Source organism: Cherax quadricarinatus, chromosome 98 (genome assembly GCF_038502225.1).
Source record: "Cherax quadricarinatus isolate ZL_2023a chromosome 98, ASM3850222v1, whole genome shotgun sequence".
NCBI lineage: Eukaryota > Metazoa > Arthropoda > Malacostraca > Decapoda > Parastacidae > Cherax > Cherax quadricarinatus.
The window spans coordinates 7156848-7180452 of NC_091389.1; the positions used below are offsets into that span (position 1 = coordinate 7156848).

The window sequence follows — 23605 nt, forward strand, 5'->3', positions numbered from 1 at the left end:
TGAAACAGTTGACTTGGCGATTTCTTGTGCTCAATTGATAGAATAGAAGTAATACTAGTAAAATAGCTAAGAATTTGGTCGACTGGAATGATGTAATTGGCCTAAAAATGGAAGTCAAAGTCGGCAAAATCGCCGATTCGTAAATATCGCTGACACATCAAAATTCGCGAGAGCATAATTTCGTCAATTTTCCATCAAATTTCGTACTTTTTGTTTTATTACCTTCACAAAAAGATTCTCTACCATTTCATAAGAAAAAATAACAAATTTTTTTTTGGAAAATTCTTGGACACTGGGGCACCACTTCAGATTTTGGCCTTGGACCCTGAAGGGGTTAAAGGAGGGGTTTGGGATATTGGCAGTTTGGGGGGATATATTGTGTATCTTTATACGTATATGCTTCTAAACTGTTGTATTCTGAGCACCTCTGCAAAAACAGTGATTATGTGTGAGTGAGGTGAAAGTGTTGAATGATGATGAAAGTATTTTCTTTTTGGGGATTTTCTTTCTTTTTTGGGTCACCCTGCCTCGGTGGGAGACGGCCGACTTGTTGAAAAAAAAAAAAAAATCTGGGTTCTCTTCTAGTTTCTTAATAGTTCTTGTTCTTGTTTATTTGCTTTTATCTCCATGAGGAAGTGGAACAGAATTCTTCCTCCGCAAGCCATAACATGTTGTAAGAGGTGACAAACATGCCAGCTAGTAACCTCTTCTCCTGTATACATTACTAAATTTAAAAAGATAAACCATAGTTTTTCTTTGTAGGTCACCCTGCCTCAGTGGAATACAGCCTGGTCGTTATAAAAAGAGAGGGGGTGTTAGTAGACATTTAACAAATATTTGCAGTGCTCTCTTACTATTAACATATACAGGAGGCCCTCCACATTTGCAAGGGTTGGGGGATCAAGAACCTCGCGAATCTTGAAAATTCGCGAATGTTTGGTGCGCAAATATGATGGGAAAATACTATAAAAATACTGTAATGTAGTGTTGGCAAATGTTTTGATGCACAAATACAGTGGACCCCCGCATACCGATTACCTCCGAATGTGACCAATTATGTAAGTGTATTTATGTAAGTGCGTTTATACGTGTATGTTTGGGGGTCTGAAATGGACTAATCTACTTCACAATATTTCTTATGGGAACAAATTCGGTCAGTACTGGCACCTGAACATACTTCTGGAGTGAAAAAATATCGTTAACCGGGGGTCCACTGTATATTGTAGGGAAATATAATAATAGCATTTACTTAGCCTAAAAATACTGCTTCCTTAACCTGTTGAACCACAAACAATCATAAAACACATGAAAACATCATATTGTATGTACATGTTATTGTATATATGTGTTATGGGCGGCTGGGCATTCACAAATGTTCAAAGCTCGCAAAAGTGGAACTCGTGAAAGTGGAGGGCTGGCTGTATTTCCCATTTTTAAGTCATTAATAATTTCCACAGAGCCACTAGAAATGGAAGACGAGGCGGATTACGTCAACGGAAGCAGTATCTACGATGATTGCAAGGCTAAACTCTACACCAGTGATCCTCTCTTCGTTGATATGAACACTGTAGGTGAACCAGAGGATTCCAACTACATAGTGGTGAGTAGCTTCTAGTGTGGTCTGACTTGTCCTTACTGTTTTAAAGCTCTAAGTTTGTCTGAACATCTTGTACAGTACTAGTAAATATCACTATTACTGGTATAAACCTTGGTAATAAATACCGACAAGTTGGTTTAGAAAGACACGTAAGCAAACACTATAACATATTTATTAGAAAACGTTTTGGTCCTGGGACCTTGATCACTTCTAACATACAGAGGTAGAAAGACATTATATATATAGGCAGAGAGTGAGGTGTGATGCACTATATATATAATGTCTTTCTACCTCTGTATGTTAGAAGTGATCAAGGTCCCAGGACCGAAATGTTTTCTAATAAATATGTTATAGTGTTTGCTTACGTGTCTTTCTAAACCATCACTATTACTGTTACTACTGCTATTACTAATACTATTGCTACTGCAGTTACAACTAGAACATAAGAACATAAGAACAAAAGAAAGGAGGAACACTGCAGCAGGCCTGTTGGCCCATACTAGGCAGGTCCTTTACAACTCATCCCACTAACAAAACATTTGCCCAACCCAATTTTCAATGCTACCCAAGAAATAAGCTCTGATGTGCAAGTCCCACTCAAATCCAACCCCTCCCACTCATGTACTTATCCAACCTAAATTTGAAACTACCCAAATAACCCAACTAGGTAGACTGTTCCACTCATCAACTACCCTATTTCCAAACCAATACTTTCCTATGTCCTTTCTAAATCTAAACTTACCTAATTTAAATCCATTACTGCGGGTTCTCTCTTGGAGAGATATCCTCAAGACCTAGTTAATATCCCCTTTATTAATACCTATCTTCCACTTATACACTTCGATCAGGTCTCCCCTCATTCTTCGTCTAACAAGTGAATGTAACTTAAGAGTCTTCAATCTTTCTTCATAAGGAAGATTTCTAATGCTATGTATTAATTTAATCATCATGCGCTGAATGTTTTCTAACGAATTTATATCCATTCTGTAATATGGAGACCAGAATTGAGCTGCATAATCTAAGTAGAAGTGATGCAAGGAGGGAAGAGTATATGGAGAAAAAGAGAGAGGTTAAGAGAGTGGTGAAGCAATGTAAAAAGAGAGCAAATGAGAGAGTGGGTGAGATGTTATCATCAAATTTTGTTGAAAATAAGAAAAAGTTTTGGAGTGAGATTAACAAGTTAAGAAAGCCTAGAGAACAAATGGATTTGTCAGTTAAAAATAGGAGAGGAGAGTTATTAAATGGAGAGTTAGAGGTATTGGGAAGATGGAGGGAATATTTTGAGGAATTGTTAAATGTTGATGAAGATAGGGAAGCTGTGATTTCGTGTATAGGGCAAGGAGGAATAACATCTTGTAGGAGTGAGGAAGAGCCAGTTGTGAGTGTGGGGGAAGTTCGTGAGGCAGTAGGTAAAATGAAAGGTGGTAAGGCAGCCGGGATTGATGGGATAAAGATAGAAATGTTAAAAGCAGGTGGGGATATAGTTTTGGAGTGGTTGGTGCAATTATTTAATAAATGTATGGAAGAGGGTAAGGTACCTAGGGATTGGCAGAGAGCATGCATAGTTCCTTTGTATAAAGGCAAAGGGGACAAAAGAGAGTGCAAAAATTATACGGGGATAAGTCTGTTGAGTATACCTGGTAAAGTGTATGGTAGAGTTATTATTGAAAGAATTAAGAGGAAGACAGAGAATAGGATAGCAGATGAACAAGGAGGCTTTAGGAAAGGTAGGGGGTGTGTGGACCAGGTGTTTACAGTGAAACATATAAGTGAACAGTATTTAGATAAGGCTAAAGAGGTCTTTGTGGCATTTATGGATTTGGAAAAGGCATATGACAGGGTGGATAGGGGGGCAATGTGGCAGATGTTGCAGGTGTATGGTGTAGGAGGTAGGTTACTGAAAGCAGTGAAGAGTTTTTACGAGGATAGTGAGGCTCAAGTTAGAGTATGTAGGAAAGAGGGAAATTATTTCCCAGTAAAAGTAGGCCTTAGACAAGGATGTGTGATATCACCGTGGTTGTTTAATATATTTATAGATGGGGTTGTAAGAGAAGTAAATGCGAGGGTCTTGGCAAGAGGCGTGGAGTTAAAAGATAAAGAATCACATAAATTGGGTGAGTGGTGCACTTAGGAGTCTGTGGAGACAAAGAACTTTGTCCTTGGAGGCAAAGAGGGGAATGTATGAGAGTATAGTTTTACCAACGCTCTTATATGGGTGTGAAGCATGGGTGATGAATGTTGCAGCGAGGAGGAGGCTGGAGGCAGTGGAGATGTCATGTCTGAGGGCAATGTGTGGTGTGAATATAATGCAGAGAATTTGTAGTTTGGATTACCAAAACTGTTGTCCAGAGGGCTGAGGAAGGGTTGTTGAGGTGGTTCGGACATGTAGAGAGAATGGAGCGAAACAGAGTGACTTCAAGAGTGTATCAGTCGGTAGTGGAAGGAAGGAGGGGTAGGGGTCAGCCTAGGAAAGGTTGGAGGGAGGGGGTAAAGGAGGTTTTGTGTGCGAGGGGCTTGGACTTCCAGCAGGCATGCGTGAGCGTGTTTGATAGGAGTGAATGGAGACAAATGGTTTTTAATACTTGACGTGCTGTTGGAGTGTGAGCAAAGTAACATTTATGAAGGGGTTCATGGAAACCGGCAGGCCGGACTTGAGTCCTGGAGATGGGAAGTACAGTGCCTGCACTCTGAAGGAGGGGTGTTAATGTTGCAGTTTAAAAACTGTAGTGTAAAGCACCCTTCTGGCAAGACAGTGATGGAGTGAATGATGGTGAAAGTTTTTCTTTTTCGGGCCACCCTGCCTAGGTGGGAATCGGCCAGTGTGATAATAAAAAAAAAATCTAGGTGAGGCCTTATTAATGATGTATAAAACTGCAGTATGACCTCTGGACTTCTGTTGCTTACACTTCTTGATATAAATCCCAGTAATCTATTTGCCTTATTATGTACGCTTAGGCATTGCTGTCTTGGTTTAAGGTTGCTGCTCACCATAACCCCCAAGTCCTTTTCACAATCTGTATGGCTAAGTTCTACATCATTTAACTTAGAAGTGCTAGGGTTATGGACACTCCCGAGCTTCAGAACCTTGCATTTATCTACATTGAACTGCATCTGCCACTTTTCTGACCAAGAATAGAGTTTGTTTAAATCCTCCTGAAGCTCCCTAACATCTACGTTTGAATCAATTATCCTACCTATCTTTGTGTCATTGGCGAATTTGCTCATATCACTAGTAATTCCCTCATCAAGATCGTTGATATACAGTGGACCCCCGCATAACGATCACCTCCGAATGCGACCAATTATGTAAGTGTATTTATGTAAGTGCGTTTGTACGTGTATGTTTGGGGGTCTGAAATGGACTAATCTACTTCACAATATTCCTTATGGGAACAAATTCGGTCAGTACTGGCACCTGAACATACTTCTGGAGTGAAAAAATATCGTTAACCGGGGGTCCACTGTATATTATAAACAACAACGGGCCCAAGACTGATCCCTGTGGAACGCCACTTGTTACAGATCCCCACTCGGATTTAACCCCATTTATGGACACTCTCTGCTTCCTGTCTGTGAGCCATGACTCGATCCACGAGAGCACTTTTCCCCCAATGCCAAGAGCTGCCACTTTCTTCAACAGTCTCTGGTGCGGAACTCTATCAGAAGCCTTACTAATATCTAAGTAAATAATATCAAATTCTTTATCGTGGTCAACAGCCTCAAAAGCTTTACTGAAGAAAGTTAATAAATTGGTTAGACAAGACCGGCCTCTTGTGAATCCATGCTGAGTATCATTAATCAAGCTATGCTTATCGAGATGGCTTCTTATAATCTCAGCTATAATTGACTCTAGTAATTTGCCTACAATTGAGGTCAGGCTTATTGGGCGGTAATTTGACGGTAACGACTTGTCCCCTGTTTTAAAAATAGGAATTACATTAGCCATCTTCCACATATCAGACACTACACCTGTTTGAAGAGATAAATTAAAAATATTAGTTAATGGTTCACAGAGTTCCATTTTGCATTCCTTAAGAACCCTTGAAAAAACCTCATCAGGACCCGGCGACTTATTTTGCTTCAGTCTGTCTATCTGCTTTACAACCATTTCACTAGTGACTGTGATGTTACATAATTTATCTTCTTCTAGCCCACTATAAAAATTAATTACTTGAATATTGTTAGTGTCTTCCTGTGTAAAAACTGAGAGAAAATAATTATTTAAAGTCGAGCACATTTCATTCTCTTTGTCAGTAAGATGCCCATAGTTATTTTTGAGGGGACCTATCTTATCTCTAACTTTTGTTCTATAGACCTGGAAAAAACTTTTTGGGTTAGTTTTAGATTCCCTAGCAACTTTAATTTCATAGTCCCTTTTAGCTTTTCTTATCCCCTTTTAATGTCCCTCTTAATGTCAATATACTGATTCATAAGATGACCCTCACTTCTTTTGATACGCCTATAAATTCCTTTATGCCCTAGTAGATATTTCAGCCTATTATTCAACCATTTTGGGTCATTTCTATTTGATCTAATTTCTTTATACGGGATAAACGTTCTTTGAGCAGCATGTATAGTGTTCAGAAAACTGTCATATTGATAGCTCTCTTCGTTACCCCAGTCAACAGATGATAAGTGTTCTCTAAGCCCATCGTAATCTGCTAAGCGAAAATCTGGAACTGTTACTGAGTTGTCCCTACTATCATACTTCCATTCTATGCTAAAGGTAATTGATTTGTGATCGCTTGTGCTAAGTTCCTCATGAATTTCTAAATTATTAACAAGGGTTTCCTTGTTCGCCAGAACCAAATCAAGTAGGTTATTTCCCCTTGTAGGTTCTGTCACAAACTGCTTCAAAAAACATTCCTGAGCTACTTCTAAGAAGTCGTATGATTCTAAATTCCCAGTCAAGAAATTCCAATCAATGTGACTAAAGTTAAAGTCCCCTAGAATTACTACATTATCGTGCCTTGTGGCCTTAACAATTTCCTCCCACAGTAATTTCCCTTGGTCCCTATCTAAGTTTGGGGGACGGTATATCACTCCTAGAATCAATTTTTTATACCCCTCTGAAAATTCTATCCAGACAGACTCTGTATGTGTTGCCTCAGACTTAATACCCATTTTTATGCAACAGTTCAAGTGATCTCGGACATACAGTGCCACCCCACTCCCCTTACCGATATTTCTATCTACTTGGAACAATTTAAAACCCTGAATGTGACATTCCGAAGGCATATCCCGACTTTTGGAATTAAACCATGTCTCAGTGATTGCAAATACATCAATGTTACCTGCACTAGCAACTAATTTCAACTCATCCATCTTATTCCTAGCACTACGGCAATTAGCATAATATAATTTTAAAGACCCTCCTTTCTCTTTACCCTTCCTGCTCATATCTGTTTTTTCACTAAACCTATTACTGTCCTTGTCGCCTAGTGCCATTGGTTTTCCAATATCCACCTCATTCTGCCTATTACTAGTTCCCCTAGAACTCATAGTATTACTACACTGGGACTTCACTGTATTCACGCCAAAACCCATACCACTATCCATTCCTACTTTAAAGACCTAACAGCTCCCTCTACTTCTGTTGCCAGTGCCCCCACCCCAGACCTAGATAAGTGAACCCCATCCCTGGCATACATGTCATTTCTGCCATAAGAGGTCCCAGTTGTCAATGAATGTTACTGCATTTTCCTTACAGTATTTGTCCAGCCAGCAATTGACACCAATTGCCCTGGACAACCATTCATTTCCAACTCCTCTCCTTGGCAAAATACCACATATGACAGGGTTCCCACCCTTCTTCCTAATTATCTCTATTGCTGACCTATACCTGCTAATCAGGTCCTCACTCCTACGTCTGCCAACATCGTTGCCTCCCGCACTGAGGCAAATAATAGGATTGCTCCCATTACCTTTCATGATGTCGTCCAGACGGCTAACAATATCCCCCATCCCAGCCACAGGAAAACATACCCTGTGCCTCCTCTTCCTGTCCCTTAGACAAAAGGCCCTATCCATAAACTTAACCTGACTGTCTCCAACTAAAACAATGTTCTTACCTTCATTTGTGGAATTTGTCGTGACATTGTTGATGGTCTTCATTGGGGTATCAAGGGATGTCTCATTCACGTCTGCCAATGCTCCCTTGGTGCTCGTTGTGACGTTCCCAGTAGACAATCCACATTCGTCTGGTAACCGAAAATGGGTTGGAAGTCTCCACAGCAATCTTCTGGATCTTCGTTGTTTCCGCCACTCCAACAGACTTCTTGATTTTCAGCTTTGTTCCATGTTGGCCGGCCACTGACCAAGTTCCTGTCTTGACCTGAGGACTCACAACAGGAAGATTACTTCGAATCCTCTTGTTTTCCTCCCCGTCAGTCGCCGTATCTCAAGCTTAGCAACCCTAAGCTCCTCTTTCAGCTGCTGGTACAGATGCTCAAGAGAGGACATCTTGTGCAGATTCATGGAGAACACACTGCACACTACTGTTACTACTACTGTTACTACTACTGTTATTACTATTATTACTACTGTTACTACTGCTATTGCTACTGTTGCTACTACAGTTACAACTACTGTTACTACTACTGTTACTACTATTATTACTACTATTACTACTGCTATTACTACTGCTATTACTACTGCTATTACTACTGCTATTACTACTGCTATTAGTACTGCTATTACTACTGCTATTACTACTGCTATTACTACTGCTATTACTACTGCTATTACTACTGCTATTACTACTGCTATTACTACTGCTATTACTACTGCTATTACTACTGCTATTACTACTGCTATTACTACTGCTATTACTACTACTATTGCTACTACCATTGCTACTGCTATTGCTACTATTATTACTACCACTACTACCTACTTTGAGTGACTTAAACAGTCCAGGTGCTCAATAAATATCACAGCTAGTACTGCTACATAGTTTGTTCTCTGTGTCGTGGGGGTTTGTCAGGAGATATTGGAGTGAGAAATACACACGGATGTCTTGGAGGCGTATAATTAAGAGAGTCTTGAGGATAGTCCAGGCCTGCCTGTCGAGTCTAGTGTATGCCTAGCGTGGAACTCCATGACTGAGCTCTGGGCCTCTTGCTCACCACTCAGGTGTGAGGATCTTGTGATGTCACCGCTAGAAGGGAGCCTATTTATTTATTTATTTAATGTCTTTGCACAGTACATTGAGATTGTGTATATACAATAGTGGGATGCAATGCAAAGAGAGCCTCTATTATGCCTTGGCATTATGTCCATAAAGTAGCTGGGATTATCTAAGTATACTACACAGTACACAGTAACACTACTGACATTCGTTACTAGAACGACCAAGTCCCTAACTTACAAATTAGCTATTTTAATTTTTTTTTTCAGGGACAAGATTTCCTCTCCCACGTAAATCAGACTTTAAAACCAATCCGTCTGTCAACAAAACAGTCTTGTTTAACCCTTTCAGGGTCCAAGGCCCAAATCTGGAGTCACGCACCAGTGTCCAAGAATTTAAAAAAAAAAAATTTGTCATTTTTTCTTATGAAATCGTAGAGAATCTTTTTGTGAAGGTAATAAAACAAAAAGTATGAAATTTGGTGGAAAATTGATGAAATTATGCTCTCGCGAATTTTGATGTGTCAGCGATATTTACGAATCGTCGATTTTGCCGACTTTGACTCCCATTTTAGGCCAATTACATTATTCCAATCAACCAAATTCTTAGCTATTTCACTAGTATTACTTCTATTCTATCGATTGAGCACAAGAAATCGCCAAGTCAACTGTTTCAACTACAAAATAAAGTGATCGGAAATTGTTAATTTGGCCAATTTAACACAAAGTTCAAAATATTCCAATTTCAAAATAGGGTCCAGAATGAACAATGTAGGCATTCCTGGCACTAAACTAACATTTCCTCTGTTCATTAGTTATGTTTTGAGGCTTTACAAATAAATTCCATTTTGATTTTTTATTCACATAATGAATTTTTATTCACACCAAAAAATAGAAGATTTACTGTTATGCAATACTGTAATAATTGTATAAATATCATCACCATATTTGTGAATGTATATTAGACCCACCAGCTGACGTGTATTAGACGTGTGAGGTCGTTTGTTTACTCTTGAATATCGGCAAAAATTTAACATTTCTGCTACTTTGAGCTCAGTTTCAAGCATTTCCAGTGCTAAAACCAATCAAAGTCATCTCTATTTCTGTAATATGTCTTCCATTCTATCAAATGAGACCAAGAAATCGCAAATACAACTATAAAAAACATACGAAAAAACACTGCAAAGTTGCTGTTTTAATCGAAAAATCATGATTTCATTTTTTTTCTCTCATACACAGTGTGCTGCAGGATCTGTTTTATGTGGTGCACACATACCACATAGATGTATTCTCTCATATCTAGGCCCAAATGTACCACTCACAGTTTATCAGAGTGAGCTGAGCTCATGGCGTAGATCTACGGTTTGGACCCTGAACGTAAAGCCGTAGATCTACGGGACGGACCCTGAAAGGGTTAATGCAATACAGGTGGTCCTTGATTTACGATGGGGTTACATTCCGACGAACCCGTCGTAAGTTGACAATGTCGTAAGTTAACCCTGTCAGGGTTCAGAGGCCAAATTTCAAAGTGTGCACCAGGATACAAGAATTTTCAAAAAAAAATTTTTTTATTTTTTCTTATGAAATGGTAGAGAATCTTTTTCTGAAGGTAATAAAACAAAAAGTATGAAATTTGATGGAAAATTGACGAAATTATGCTCTTGCGAATTTTGATGTGTCAGCAATATTTATGAATCGGCAATTTTGCTGACTTTGACTCCCATTTTAGGCCAATTACATTATTCCAGTCGACCAAATTCTTAGCTATTTCACTAGTATTACTTCTATTCTGTCGATTGAGCACAAGAAATCGCCAAGTCAACTGTTTCAACTACAAAATAAAGTGATCGGAAATTGGTAACTTGGCCAGTTTAACACAAAGTTCAAAATATTCCAATTTCAAAATAGGGTCCAGAATAAACAATGCAGACATTCCTGGCACTAAACTAACATTTCCTCTGCTCCTTAGTTATGTTTTGAGGCTTTACAAATGAATTCCACTTAGATTTTTTATTCACATAATAAATTTTTATTCAAACCAAAAAATGAAAGATTTACTGTTATGCAATACTGTAATAATTGTATAAATATCACCACATTTGTGAACGTATATTAGACCCACCAGCTGGCGTGTATTAGACGTGTGAGGTCGTTTGTTTACTCTTGAACATCAGCAAAAATTTAACATTTCCACTACTTTGGGCTTAGTTTCAAGCCATTTCCAGTACTAAAACCAATCAAAATCATCTCTATTTCTGTAACATGTCTTCCATTCCATCAATTAAGACCAAGAAATCGCAAATACAACTATAAAAAACATACGAAAAAACACTGCGAAGTCGCTGTTTTAATCGAAAATCACAGTCTCAGTTTTTTCTCTCATTATACACTGTGTGCTGCAGGATTTGTTTTATGTGGTACACACATACCACATAGATGTATTCTCTCATATCTAGGCCCAAATTTACCACTCACAGCTTATCAGAGTGAGCTGAGCTCACGACGTAGATCTACGGTTTGGACTCTGAACGTAAAGCCGTAGATCTACGGCACAGACCCTGAAAGGGTTAAATATGGCTTTGAAATGCTAAATGAGTAAATAAATAAACAGGAGAGAAAATAAAAAGATTTACAGTTTTATCACATCTTCGTTAAGTCAAAACATCATAAGTTGAACCATCATAAAGTGGCAATATCGTAAGTTGAACCATCATAAAGTTGCAGTATCGTAAGTTGAACCATCATAAAGTGGCAATATCGTAAGTTGAACCATCATAAAGTTGCAGTATCATAAGTCGAACCATCACAAAGTTGGTAGATAAGACACACAGGCAACATTTAGGCAACTTTATTCCGAAACATTTCGCCTACACAGTAGGCTTCTTCAGTCGAGTACAGAAAGTAGGCGGGAACAGTAGAGATGTGAAGACGATGTAATCAGTCCATCACCCTTGAAGTCGTAGAATTTGAGGTTGTCAGTCCCTCAGCCTGGAGAAGTTCAGTTCCATAGTCAGGAACTATCTGAAGATCAAGTGACAGTGTTGAGACTTAAATACTGTCTGAAGGAGAGGTGCAGAGTAGTAGTAGTAGTGAGAATGTAGCCACTGAGAGGTCATGTCCCTCTCAGATCAAAGAGTTCTCACTTGAAAAAGTTGTCCAAGGTGTTTTCTCTTCTGTACCAAGATGCCATTGTGTTGCAGTGTCTGACAGAGTGATTATCAAATGGTATATAATACCGACAGGTTGGTAGATAAGACACACAGGCAACATTTAGGCAACTTTATTCCGAAACGTTTCACCTACACAGGACAACTTTTTCAAGTGAGAACTCTTTGATCTGAGAGGGACATGACCTCTCAGTGGCTACATTCTCACTACTACTACTACTCTGCACCTCTCCTTCAGACAGTATTTAAGTCTCAACACTGTCACTTGATCTTCAGATAGTTCCTGACTATGGAACTGAACTCCTCCAGGCTGAGGGACTGACAACCTCAAATTCTACGACTTCAAGGGTGATGGACTGATTGCATCATCTTCACATCTCTACTGCTCCCGCCTACTGTGTAGGCGAAACGTTTCGGAATAAAGTTGCCTAAATGTTGCCTGCGTGTCTTATCTACCAACCTGTCGGTATTATATACCATTTGATAATCATCACAAAGTTGAAATATCGTAAGTTGAACCATCGTAAAGCAGGGAGCACCTATTTATGTACTTTTTAAATATGTTAATAAAGAAAATAGAATTTGTTAAATGCAAGTCAGATTTAAACTTATATGCTGTTTGTATAGAAAATAGTATTAATAAAATTGTATTTTTCTTGAAGAATAAGACACCTGTGTAACATTTGGGAATCTTTATTGAGGAAACGTTTTGCCATTCAGGGGTTTCTTCAGTCCTATACAGAGAAAAACAGTGGAGGATTAGGAGGGGTTGGAGGTAAACAGTCCCTTAGCCTGGAGTCAATGTGTTCAGTCCATCAGTCGACTCCAGGCTGAGGGACTGATGACCTCAAACGCCTCATCTTTCTCGGTTTTTCTCTGTAAATAGACTGATAAAGCCACTGGCTGGTGGTTTCATCAGTCCATGTGTCTCATTCTTCAACTTGTCAGTTTTCTAAATCATTTGTTTCACTTTATTTTCTTCTTTACAGTATACATGGCAAAAAGTGGAGAATTACCAGGAGGAGGAGGAGGAAGAGGTATGTAGTGTGTTGGGCAGTAGCTCTTGTCCCCTCAAGGACGGTACTTTGCTATACAAAAATAATTTAGTTTGCATAGAAGCAGCGTATGACGGCCTTTTGTTCCACCTTGGAACATTTACAATGGTCATGAGGTTCTCTTTCCAATGTGCGGGTTATTTGTGTATTGTTCCAGTCACGTTATTGTGCCTTTTTGTTCTTTAACTCTTGTGGTGTTGGTCCCGTTATGTAACGGCTTTGAAGCCTGTGTCAGTCCCGTAGTACTACACCACGAGCTCAGCTCACTCAGATAAGCTGTAATCGGTAAATTTGGGCCTAGATATGAAAGAATGGGTCTGTGTGGTCGGTAAATTTGGGCCTAGATATGAAAGAATGGGTCTGTGTGGCAAGTGTGCGCCATATAAAAGCCCAGCAGCAAGCAGTGCAAATTGAGGAAAAACTGCGACACTATTTTTGGTTTAAAACAGCGACTTCGTGGTCTATTTTTGTATGGTTTTTATAGTTGCATTCTTGGTTTCTTGGTCTCATTTGATGGAATGGAAGATATATTACAGAAATAGATATGATTTTAATTGGTTTCAGGACTGAATGTAGCTTGAAATTGAGCTCAAATTAGCAGAAATGTTCAATTTTTGCCAATATTCCAGAGTATACAAATGACATTACTCGTCCAATACGTGTCCAGCTTGCCAGTCTAATATGCATTTAGGAATGCACTGACATTTTTTATGCAATTTTTACAATAATGCAGTAGTCTGCATAACAGTAAATCTTCTATTTTTTGTGCGAGAAGAAATTCAAAATGGAAAGCAAGTGTAATATAAGAGGGGCCTGGAGACGTGACTAACGAACAGCGAAAATGTTTTTCTAGTCCCAGGAATGTCTACATTGTTTATTCTGGATCCTATTTTTAAATTGGAAGTTTTGAATTTTGTATGAAATTGGCTAAATTACTGATTTCTGATCACTTTATTAGGAAGTTAAAACTGTCAACTGTGGGAAGATGTTTAAAAATAAAAAGAAATAGTGTTTTTTATAGTTAGATAAGAGTTTGCTTTTCTGAATCGAATCAGACTAAAATGAGCAAAATCTGATGAAAACTTATGATTGTATAGTGTGTTGAATTTAATGAAAAAATGATGACTAATCAACAACAGCAATGAGTACTAGTACGTCGGACACAGTTAAAGGGTTAATGTAATTTACGTGTAATAAAATAATGTAGTTTTCGTGTCGTAATACAATGTAGTTTATGTATAATAAAATAATTTTAGAGACAAAAGAGAGTCACTAGTACAGTGGATCCCCGCTTAACGATCAGCTCCCAATGCGACCAATTATGTAAGTGCGTTTGTATGTGTATGTTTGGGGGTCTGAAATGGACTAATCTAATTCACAATATTCCTTATGGGAACAAATTCGGTCAGTACTGGCACCTGAACATACTTCTGGAATGAAATAATATTGTAAACCGGGGGTCCACTGTATACAGTTCATTTTGGGCAGACTAAAAATGAATTATTCAGTAGAATTTCTTACGCAGTTATCATATTTTCTGGCATATACGGCCCACTCTTTCCCACAAGAAAATCTTGGAAAATTGTTGTGTGTCTTATTTGCTTAAGGTGAGGGTCGAGGGTAGGCTCAAGGCTACACAGTTGTTTACTAACATTGCGTTACAACTGCTTGGCAACATTGCCAGCAACCAGCCGACACCTGTGCGCCTTACATGCCGTGAAATACGGTAACTACAAACACGTGTACAATAACAAAGGTAGATAATGAACAAATTGTGCAATTTATAATCACATATAGTAGTTTATATACGAGATGGTGAAGAATTTTGTAAGTATGATATATTTTTTCGAACTGATTTGATGAGGGGATGCTCTTGATTCGAAGAATTGGAGCTTCCCTTCCATTTGGATCAAACCTGGTTGCCATGTATTTCCCTTAAACACTGTGGGGCCCATACGAGTTTAGCACCGCCCCTCTGAATGTAATAATAGGAAGGTTGCGTCTCTCACTGAGCAGGTGAGCATTGAGCATAAGGTCAGCACTGACCTGATCTGACCTAATGTGGATACACAGGTCAGATCATCATGCTGACCTGACTTGTGTATCTGCTGAAGAGGACTCCAGCAGGGGGTTGAAATATGCAGATTAATTAATCTCCTGAGTTTCTCCATGTGGGTTATTATTAAGCATTGACAGGTGTTTATTACACTTTATGTATTCGTTTAGTCTAACTTCACAACCTAAGAACTACTGTTACTTAGTATAACTTCACAACCTAACTACCACTGTTATCATGCTATCATATATTCTGACTTAAGGGTGACCTGAACACTTGCTTATTTTTGGTAAAACTTAATTTACTTGCAAGAATTTGCACTTGATGTTTTGCGTTATTTTCTTTCAGAATTTGAAGCGAATGGCATGTTTGCTCTGGGCTAAAGAAGGTGGACTTTTTCAGCGCAACCCTGACATGGGTGAGTAACTAGAGGTATCATTTACAGTACTGATAAATTGTTTCCTGGATAGTAGTTTGGTAGACAGCAACCACCCAGGGAGGTACTACAGTCCTGTGGTAGTAGTTTGGTAGACAGCAGCCACCCAGGAAGGTACTACCTTCCTGTGGTAGTAGGTTGGTAGACAGCAACCACCCAGGAAGGTACTACCTTCCTGTGGTAGTAGGTTGGTAGACAGCAACCACCCAGGAAGGTACTACCTTCCTGTGGTAGTAGGTTGGTAGACAGCATCCACCCAGGGAGGTACTACAGTCCTGTGGTAGTAGGTTGGTAGACAGCAACTACCCAGGAAGGTACTACAGTCCTGTGGTAGTAGGTTGGTAGACAGCAACCACCCAGGGAGGTACTACAGTCCTGTAGTAGTAGGTTGGTAGACAGCAACCACCCAGGAAGGTACTACAGTCCTGTGGTAGTAGGTTGGTAGACAGCAACCACCCAGGGAGGTACTACAGTCCTGTGGTAGTAGGTTGGTAGACAGCAACCACCCAGGGAGGTACTACAGTCCTGTGGTAGTAGGTTGGTAGACAGCAACCACCCAGGGAGGTACTACAGTCCTGTGGTAGTAGGTTGGTAGACAGCAACCACCCAGGGAGGAAGGTACTACATTCCTGTGGTAGTAGGTTGGTAGACAGCATCCACCCAGGGAGGTACTACAGTCCTGTGGTAGTAGGTTGGTAGACAACATCCACCCAGGGAGGTACTACAGTCCTGTGGTAGTAGGTTGGTAGACAGCAACCATCCAGGGAGGTACTACAGTCCTGTGGTAGTAGGTTGGTAGACAGCAACCACCCAGGGAGGAAGGTACTACCTTCCTGTGGTAGTAGGTTGGTAGACAGCATCCACCCAGGGAGGTACTACAGTCCTGTGGTAGTAGGTTGGTAGACAGCATCCACCCAGGGAGGTACTACAGTCCTGTGGTAGTAGGTTGGTAGACAGCAACCACCCAGGGAGGAAGGTACTACCTTCCTGTGGTAGTAGGTTGGTAGACAGCAACCACCCAGGGAGGTACTACAGTCCTGTGGTAGTAGGTTGGTAGACAGCATCCACCCAGGGAGGTACTACAGTCCTGTGGTAGTAGGTTGGTAGACAGCATCCACCCAGGGAGGTACTACAGTCCTGTGGTAGTAGGTTGGTAGACAGCAACTGCCCAGGGAGGTACTATGGTCCTGTGGTAGTAGGTTGGCAGACAGGCAGACAGCAACTACCCAGGGAGGTACTACCTTTCTGTGGTAGTAGGTTGGTAGACAGCAACTGCCCAGGGAGGTACTATGGTCCTGTGGTAGTAGGTTGGCAGACAGGCAGACAGCAACTACCCAGGGAGGTACTACCTTTCTGTGGTAGTAGGTTGGTAGACAGCATCTGCCCAGGGAGGTGCTATCATCCTGCCAAGTGAGTGTAAAACAGAAATCTGCAATTGTTTTACATGATGGTAGGATTGCTGGTGTCTTTTTTCTGTCTCATAAACATGCAAGATTACAGGTACGTCTGCAACTTCTACTTACACTTAGGTCACACTACACATACATGTACAAGCATATATATACACACCCCTCTGGGTTTTCTTCTATTTTCTTACTAGTTCTTGTTCTTGTTTATTTCCTCTTATCTCCATGGGGAAGCGGAACAGAATTCTACCTCTGTAAGCCGTGCGTGTTGTAAGAGGCGACTAAAATGCTGTAACAGCCGTAACAGCTTTGCCAAGCTATTACAGCTTTGTCAAGCCGTAACGGCTTTGCCAAGCTATTACAGCTTTGTCAAGCCGTAACAGCTTTGCCAAGCTATTACAGCTTTGTCAAGCCGTAACAGCTTTGCCAAGCTATTACAGCTTTGTCAAGCCGTAACAGCTTTGCCAAGCTATTACAGCTTTGTCAAGCCGTAACAGCTTTGCCAAGCTATTACAGCTTTGTCAAGCCGTAACAGCTTTGCCAAGCTATTACAGCTTTGTCAAGCCGTAACAGCTTTGCCAAGCTATTACAGCTTTGTCAAGCCGTAACAGCTTTGCCAAGCTATTACAGCTTTGTCAAGCCGTAACAGCTTTGCCAAGCTATTACAACTTTGTCAGGCCATAACAGCTTTGCCAAGCTATTACAGCTATGTCAAGCCGTAACAGCTTGACATAGCTCCTGGAGAGCGAAACGTTGCCACAGTAAAATGTCACATTAGTTGCACTTGTGTCCTTTTACTTTACATTGTCTTTTTATATTTCAACAGGGGCAGTTAGTGGTTTAGCAGTAATTGAATTAACAAGTATTTGATTAGTAACTTACAGTATTATATTTTGGCACATTTTGCATAATGAGATTGAGACCGTTTTATTTTTGAAATAATCTTATAATATTTGGAAATTATGTGAGTTCCGCATGCAGCTGCCTGGCCTTTTTGCAAATTATCGCCTCCACAACACTATCTCCCGCTAAATGTTTTTCATTGATCCACACCAACAACAACTTCTCCACATCTTCAATTGTTTGCCATCACTACCACCCTCTACCACCATCGCTACCACCCTCTACCACCATCGCTACCACCCTCTACCACCATCGCTACCACCCTCTACCACCATCGCTACCACCCTCTACCACCATCACTACCACCCTCTACCATAATTACTACCACCATCACTACCACCCTCTACCTTTGTAGTGATATTTCTCCACAAAACTTTGCAACTCATTCTACGAATTCTTTCTTGAATTCTATCATGTTTATCACCTTCTTTATCAAAGGGCTGGCACTCGGAACTTTCTTTGGTCCCATGGTGGCATATTTAGCAGTGGCACTCAATAAACAAGCACAAAAAACAATTGATTAGTACAAAATGTTTCGTATTAACCCTTTGAGGGTCGACAGGCCCTCTCCGAAACTCGTTCTCAGGGTCGGCCAAATTTAAAAAAAAAAAAAATTATTTTCTCTTATGAAATGATAGAGAATCTTTTCCCGATCATAAAGACACCAAAAGTTTGAAATTTGATAGAAAACTTACGGAATTATGCTCTCGCAAAGTTAGCGGTCTCGGCGATGTTTACGCATTGGCGATTTTGCCCACTTTGAGCCCCATTTTCGGCCAATTTCACTGTACTAGTCGACAAAAAACATGAATATTTCGCTAGAACTCCGTTTTGTCTATCGAATGGGTGCAAGAAACCACCCATTTATTTCATCAATTTCAAAAGATGCCAATTTCCGAATAGGGTCCAGAATAAACAAGAAAGACATTCCTGGCACTAAAATGACATTTCCTCTAGCCATTAGTCACGTCTCAAGGCCCCTCTTATATTCTTTGGCTTTCCACTTTGAATTTTTATTCTCACAAAAAAATATAAGATTTACTGTTATGCAGACTACTGCATTAGTGTAAAAAATGGTATAAATATTATTGGTGCACTTGTGAAAGAATATTAGACTCACCAGTTGACGTGTATTGCACGCTTGGCACGATTTGTTTACTTTTGAAGTTTGGTAAAAATCGAACATTTCTGCTACTTTGAGCTCAATTTCAAGGCACCTTTCATTGTAAAACCAGTCAAAATCATCTCAATTTCTGTAATATGTCTTCCATTCTATAAAATGAGACCAAGAAAACTAGAATACAACAATAAATACCATACGAAAATACACTGCAAAGTCGCTGATTTATTAAAAAAAAATGGTCAAAGTTTTTTTTTTCTCATTATGCACTGTGTGCTGCAGGATTTTTTTTAGACTGTGCACACTGACCACATAGACCCATTCTTTCATATGTAGGCCTACCAGCTTTCTCCCACTAGATTTGAGACCGCTAGAATTTATGAGTACTAGTACGTCAAAAACCCCTACTCGTAAGACGTACTAGTACGACCAAAACCCTCAAAGGGTTAATGCCCAGGGTAATGTTCACACGACAAGAAGCAAAGCCAGACTGACTCAGAATGCGTACATGGGATGCTTTGTGTGGGCGTGGGCATGTGGACATGTTACAAATGAAAACCAAAGCGACATACGAAAACTGGGATAGTATTTTGACGAAAAAAGCCGTCGAAAACCAAATTCGATGAAAACCTGGGCAAACGAAAACCAAGGTTTCACTGTACATGCATGTCATTGATGTCAGCTATGGTCTGTATACCTTGTACATGTACTTGTAGAAATAAAGGGAGAAAAACCTTTCAGTGTTGGGGGTCCGTGAATTTTTCACCTCCGTAATAATCTTATGGGGCGACCTTTGTATATGCCGTCCATCGTTGACTGAAACACTATGTGGTGCATGAGTATTAGCATCAGTAATAAGGTTATAATAAAAGTACTGTTGTATAAACTATGTAATGTATTTTCCTGTGATTACTTAAGTCCTGGAGGTGGGAAATACAGCACCTACACTCTGAAGGAGGGGTGTTAATGTTGCAGTTTTATAACTGTAGTGTAAGCACACCTCTGTAAAGACAGCGATGGAGTGAATGATGATGAGAGTGTGTCTTCTTTTTTGGGTCACTCTGCATTAGTGGGAAATGGCCAGTGTGTTAACCCTTTGAGGGTCCATCCCGTAGCTCTACGGCTTTACGTTCAGGGTCCAAACCGTAGATCTACGTCATGAGCTCAGCTCACTCTGATAAACTGTGAGTGGTACATTTGGGCCTAGATATGAGAGAATACATCTATGTGGTATGTGTGCACCACATAAAACAGATCCTGCAGCATGCTGTGTATAATGAGAGAAAAAACTGAAATCATGATTTTTCGATTAAAACAGCAACTTTGCAGTGCTTTTTCGTATGTCTTTTATAGTTCTGTTTGCAATTTCTTGGTCTCATTTGATAGAATGGAAGACATATTACAGAAATAGAGATGATTTTGATTGGTTTTAGCACTGGAAATGGCTTGAAACTGAGCTCAAAGTAGCAGAAATGTTAAATTTTTGCCGATATTCAAGAGTAAACAAACGACCTCACACGTCTAATACACGCCAGCTGGTGGGTGTAATATACATTCACAAATATGGTGATGATATTTATACAATTATTACAGTATTGCATAACAGTAAATCTTCTATTTTTTGGTGTGAATAAAAATTCATTATGTGAATAAAAAAATCAAAATGGAATTTATTTGTAAAGCCTCAAAACGTAACTAATGAACAGAGGAAATGTTAGTTTAGTTCCAGGAATACCTACATTGTTTATTCTGGACCCTATTTTGAAATTGGAATATTTTGAACTTTGTGTTAAATTGGCCAAATTAACAATTTCCGATCACTTTAATTTGTAGTTGAAACAGTTGATTTGGCAATTTCTTGTGCTCAATCGATAGAATAGAATACTAGTGAAATAGCTAAGAATTTGGTTGACTGGAATAATGTAATTGGCCTAAAATGGGAGTCAAAGTTGGCAAAATTGCAGATTCGTAAATATCGCTGACACATCAAAATTCGCGAGAGCATAATTTCGTCAATTTTCCATCAAATTTCATACTTTTTGTTTTATTACCTTCACAAAAAGATTCTCTACCATTTCATAAGAAAAAATGACCAATTTTTTTTTTGAAAATTCTTGGACACTGGGGCACCACTTCAGATTTGGGCCTTGGACCCTGAAGGGGTTAATAAAAAAAATACAGTGGACCCCCGCATAACGATATTATTTCAATCCAGAAGTCTGTTTGGGTGCCGTTATAGACCGAATTTGTTCCCATAAGAAATACAGTGGACCCCCGCATAACGATTACCTCCGAATGCGACCAATTATGTAAGTATATTTATGTAAGTGCGTTTGTACGTGTATGTTTGGGGGTCTGAAATGGACTAATCTACTTCACAATATTTCTTATGGGAACAAATTCGGTCAGTACTGGCACCTGAACATACTTCTGGAGTGAAAAAATATCGTTAACCGGGGGTCCACTGTATTGTGAATTAGATTAGTCCATTTCAGACCCCTAAAAATACACCTACAAAAGCACTTACAAAAATAAACTTACATAATTGGTCGAGTTGGGAGCCGATCGTTATCCGGGGGTCCACTCTACTTTATTGATTACAGATAGGTTCAGAAATCTCTCTCGTAAAGTTCTCTATACAGCCAGGTCTCGATTAGTACCTATAGTGAATCCTCAGAAGTGGTTGTATTATTTGAATTATTCAAATTCAAATTCCTTTATTTCCTGGCAAGTTTACAATGTGGTTGGCTTATTTTACGAAGTATATTTACATAGGTAGTTTACAGTGAGGGTTTACAATGATTTGTAGTGCAAAGAGAGCCACTATCATGCCTCGGCATTATGTAATTTTTATGCACGATTTAAAAAGTTTTGGGGGAAAACTAGCTTTAACTAATTTTGCACTAAATTTGCTCTATTCACTAACTGAGACTTAGCTCTAGTGCATTTTTAGTAAATGTGATGAAAGGTGCATTGAAAGTTGAATAGCACATTCTTTCTTTCTTTCAACACATCGGCCGTATCCCACCGAGGCGGGGTGGCCCAAAAGGAAAAACGAAAGTTTCTCCTTTTACATTTAGTAATATATACAGGAGAAGGGGTTACTAGCCCCTTGCTCCTGGCATTTTATTCGCCTCTTACAACACGCATGGCTTACGGAGGAAGAATTCTGATCCACTTCCCCATGGAGAATAGCACATTCTGTGCTATTAAATTTTGGATGCAGTTTTTCAATCATATTTACGAGAAATCCCGCCAGATAGAGAAGCTTTAGAAGCGAGCTTGACCGAGGGGGCATTGACCCCCAGAACAACCTCCAGGCATACCTCCAGGTATTACGGTATGCAGGATTACGTTCATGCTTATTGGAAATTAGCTTTATATGACTCAAAGAAAGTACGGGAAGAATGGTTATTCTCATCCACTATTATGGAAAATATTGATATGATAAAACATCATCAGAAGTATATTTTTGTTCCATGTTGAAATTTGCCGATAAATTTCATATATTCTACTCCATATTTTTTTTCTGTGTATGTTTCAGACCTCGTCACAGTTAATAAGAAACTGAACAAACTGTGGGCGGCTCTTCCTCAACACGAGAAGGCTGTAAGTATTTTGTTGTGTTGTGTAGGCTTATTGTATTATGTAGGCTTATTGTGTTGTGTAAGCATATTGTGTTTGTGTAAGCATATTGTGTTTTGTAGGCTTATTGTATTGTGTAGGCTTATTGTGTTGTGTAAGCATATTGTGTTGTGTAGGCTTATTGTATTATGTAGGCTTATTGTGTTGTGTAGGCTTATTGTATTGTGTAGGCTTATTGTGTTGTGTAGGCCTATTGTATTGTGTAGGCTTATTGTGTTGTCTAGGCTTATTGTATTATGTAGGCTTATTGTGTTGTGTAGGCTTATTGTATTGTGTAGGCTTATTGTGTTGTGTAGGCTTATTGTATTGTGTAGGCTTATTGTATTGTGTAGGCTTATTGTGTTGTGTAGGCTTATTGTATTGTGTAGGCTTATTGTGTTGTGTAGGCTTATTGTATTGTGTAGGCTTATTGTATTGTGTAGGCTTATTGTGTTGTGTAGGCTTATTGTATTTTGTAGGCTCATTGTATTGTGTAGGCTTATTGTGTTGTGTAGGCTTATTGTGTTGTGTAAGCATATTGTGTTGTGTAGGCTCATTGCATTGTGTAGGCTTATTGTATTGTGTAGGCTTATTGTGTTGTGTAGGCTTATTGTATTGTGTAGGCTTATTGTGTTGTGTAGGCTTATTGTATTGTGTAGGCTTATTGTATTGTGTAGGCTTATTGTATTGTGTAGGCTTATTGTGTTGTGTAGGCTTATTGTGTTGTGTAAGCATATTGTATTGTGTAGGCTTATTGTATTGTGTAGGCTTATTGTATTGTGTAGGCTTATTGTATTGTGTAGGCTTATTGTATTATGTAGGCTTATTGTATTGTGTAAGCATATTGTGTTGTGTAAGCATATTGTATTGTGTAGGCTTATTGTATTGTGTAAGCATATTGTGTTGTGTAAGCATATTGTGTTGTGTAAGCTTATTGTATTGTGTAAGCATATTGTGTTGTGTAGGCTTATTGTATTGTGTAAGCATATTGTGTTGTGTAGGCTTATTGTGTTGTGTAAGCATATTGTATTGTGTAGCCTTATTGTGTTGTATTGAGTTAGGCTTATTGTGTTGTGTAGACCTATGAGGTTTTCTTGTGTAGGCCTATTATGT

General features: G+C 39.3%; 1 protein-coding gene across 9 annotated transcripts in view; it reads left to right on the forward strand.

Moving 5' to 3' along the window:
* The window catches only part of LOC128702545 (microtubule-associated protein futsch), a 170259-nt gene that overhangs the window by 31757 nt on the left and 114897 nt on the right, over positions 1-23605 (forward strand). For 8 of the 9 annotated variants that reach the window (XM_070105282.1, XM_070105281.1, XM_070105278.1 and 5 more), the window contains exons 5-8: positions 1458-1600; positions 12882-12929; positions 15352-15421; positions 22413-22477. In XM_070105282.1, the coding sequence (XP_069961383.1) occupies positions 1458-1600; positions 12882-12929; positions 15352-15421; positions 22413-22477 (326 nt within the window). The remainder of the gene's footprint in view (positions 1-1457; positions 1601-12881; positions 12930-15351; positions 15422-22412; positions 22478-23605) is intronic. The other variant, XM_070105280.1, reaches the window with a different exon arrangement.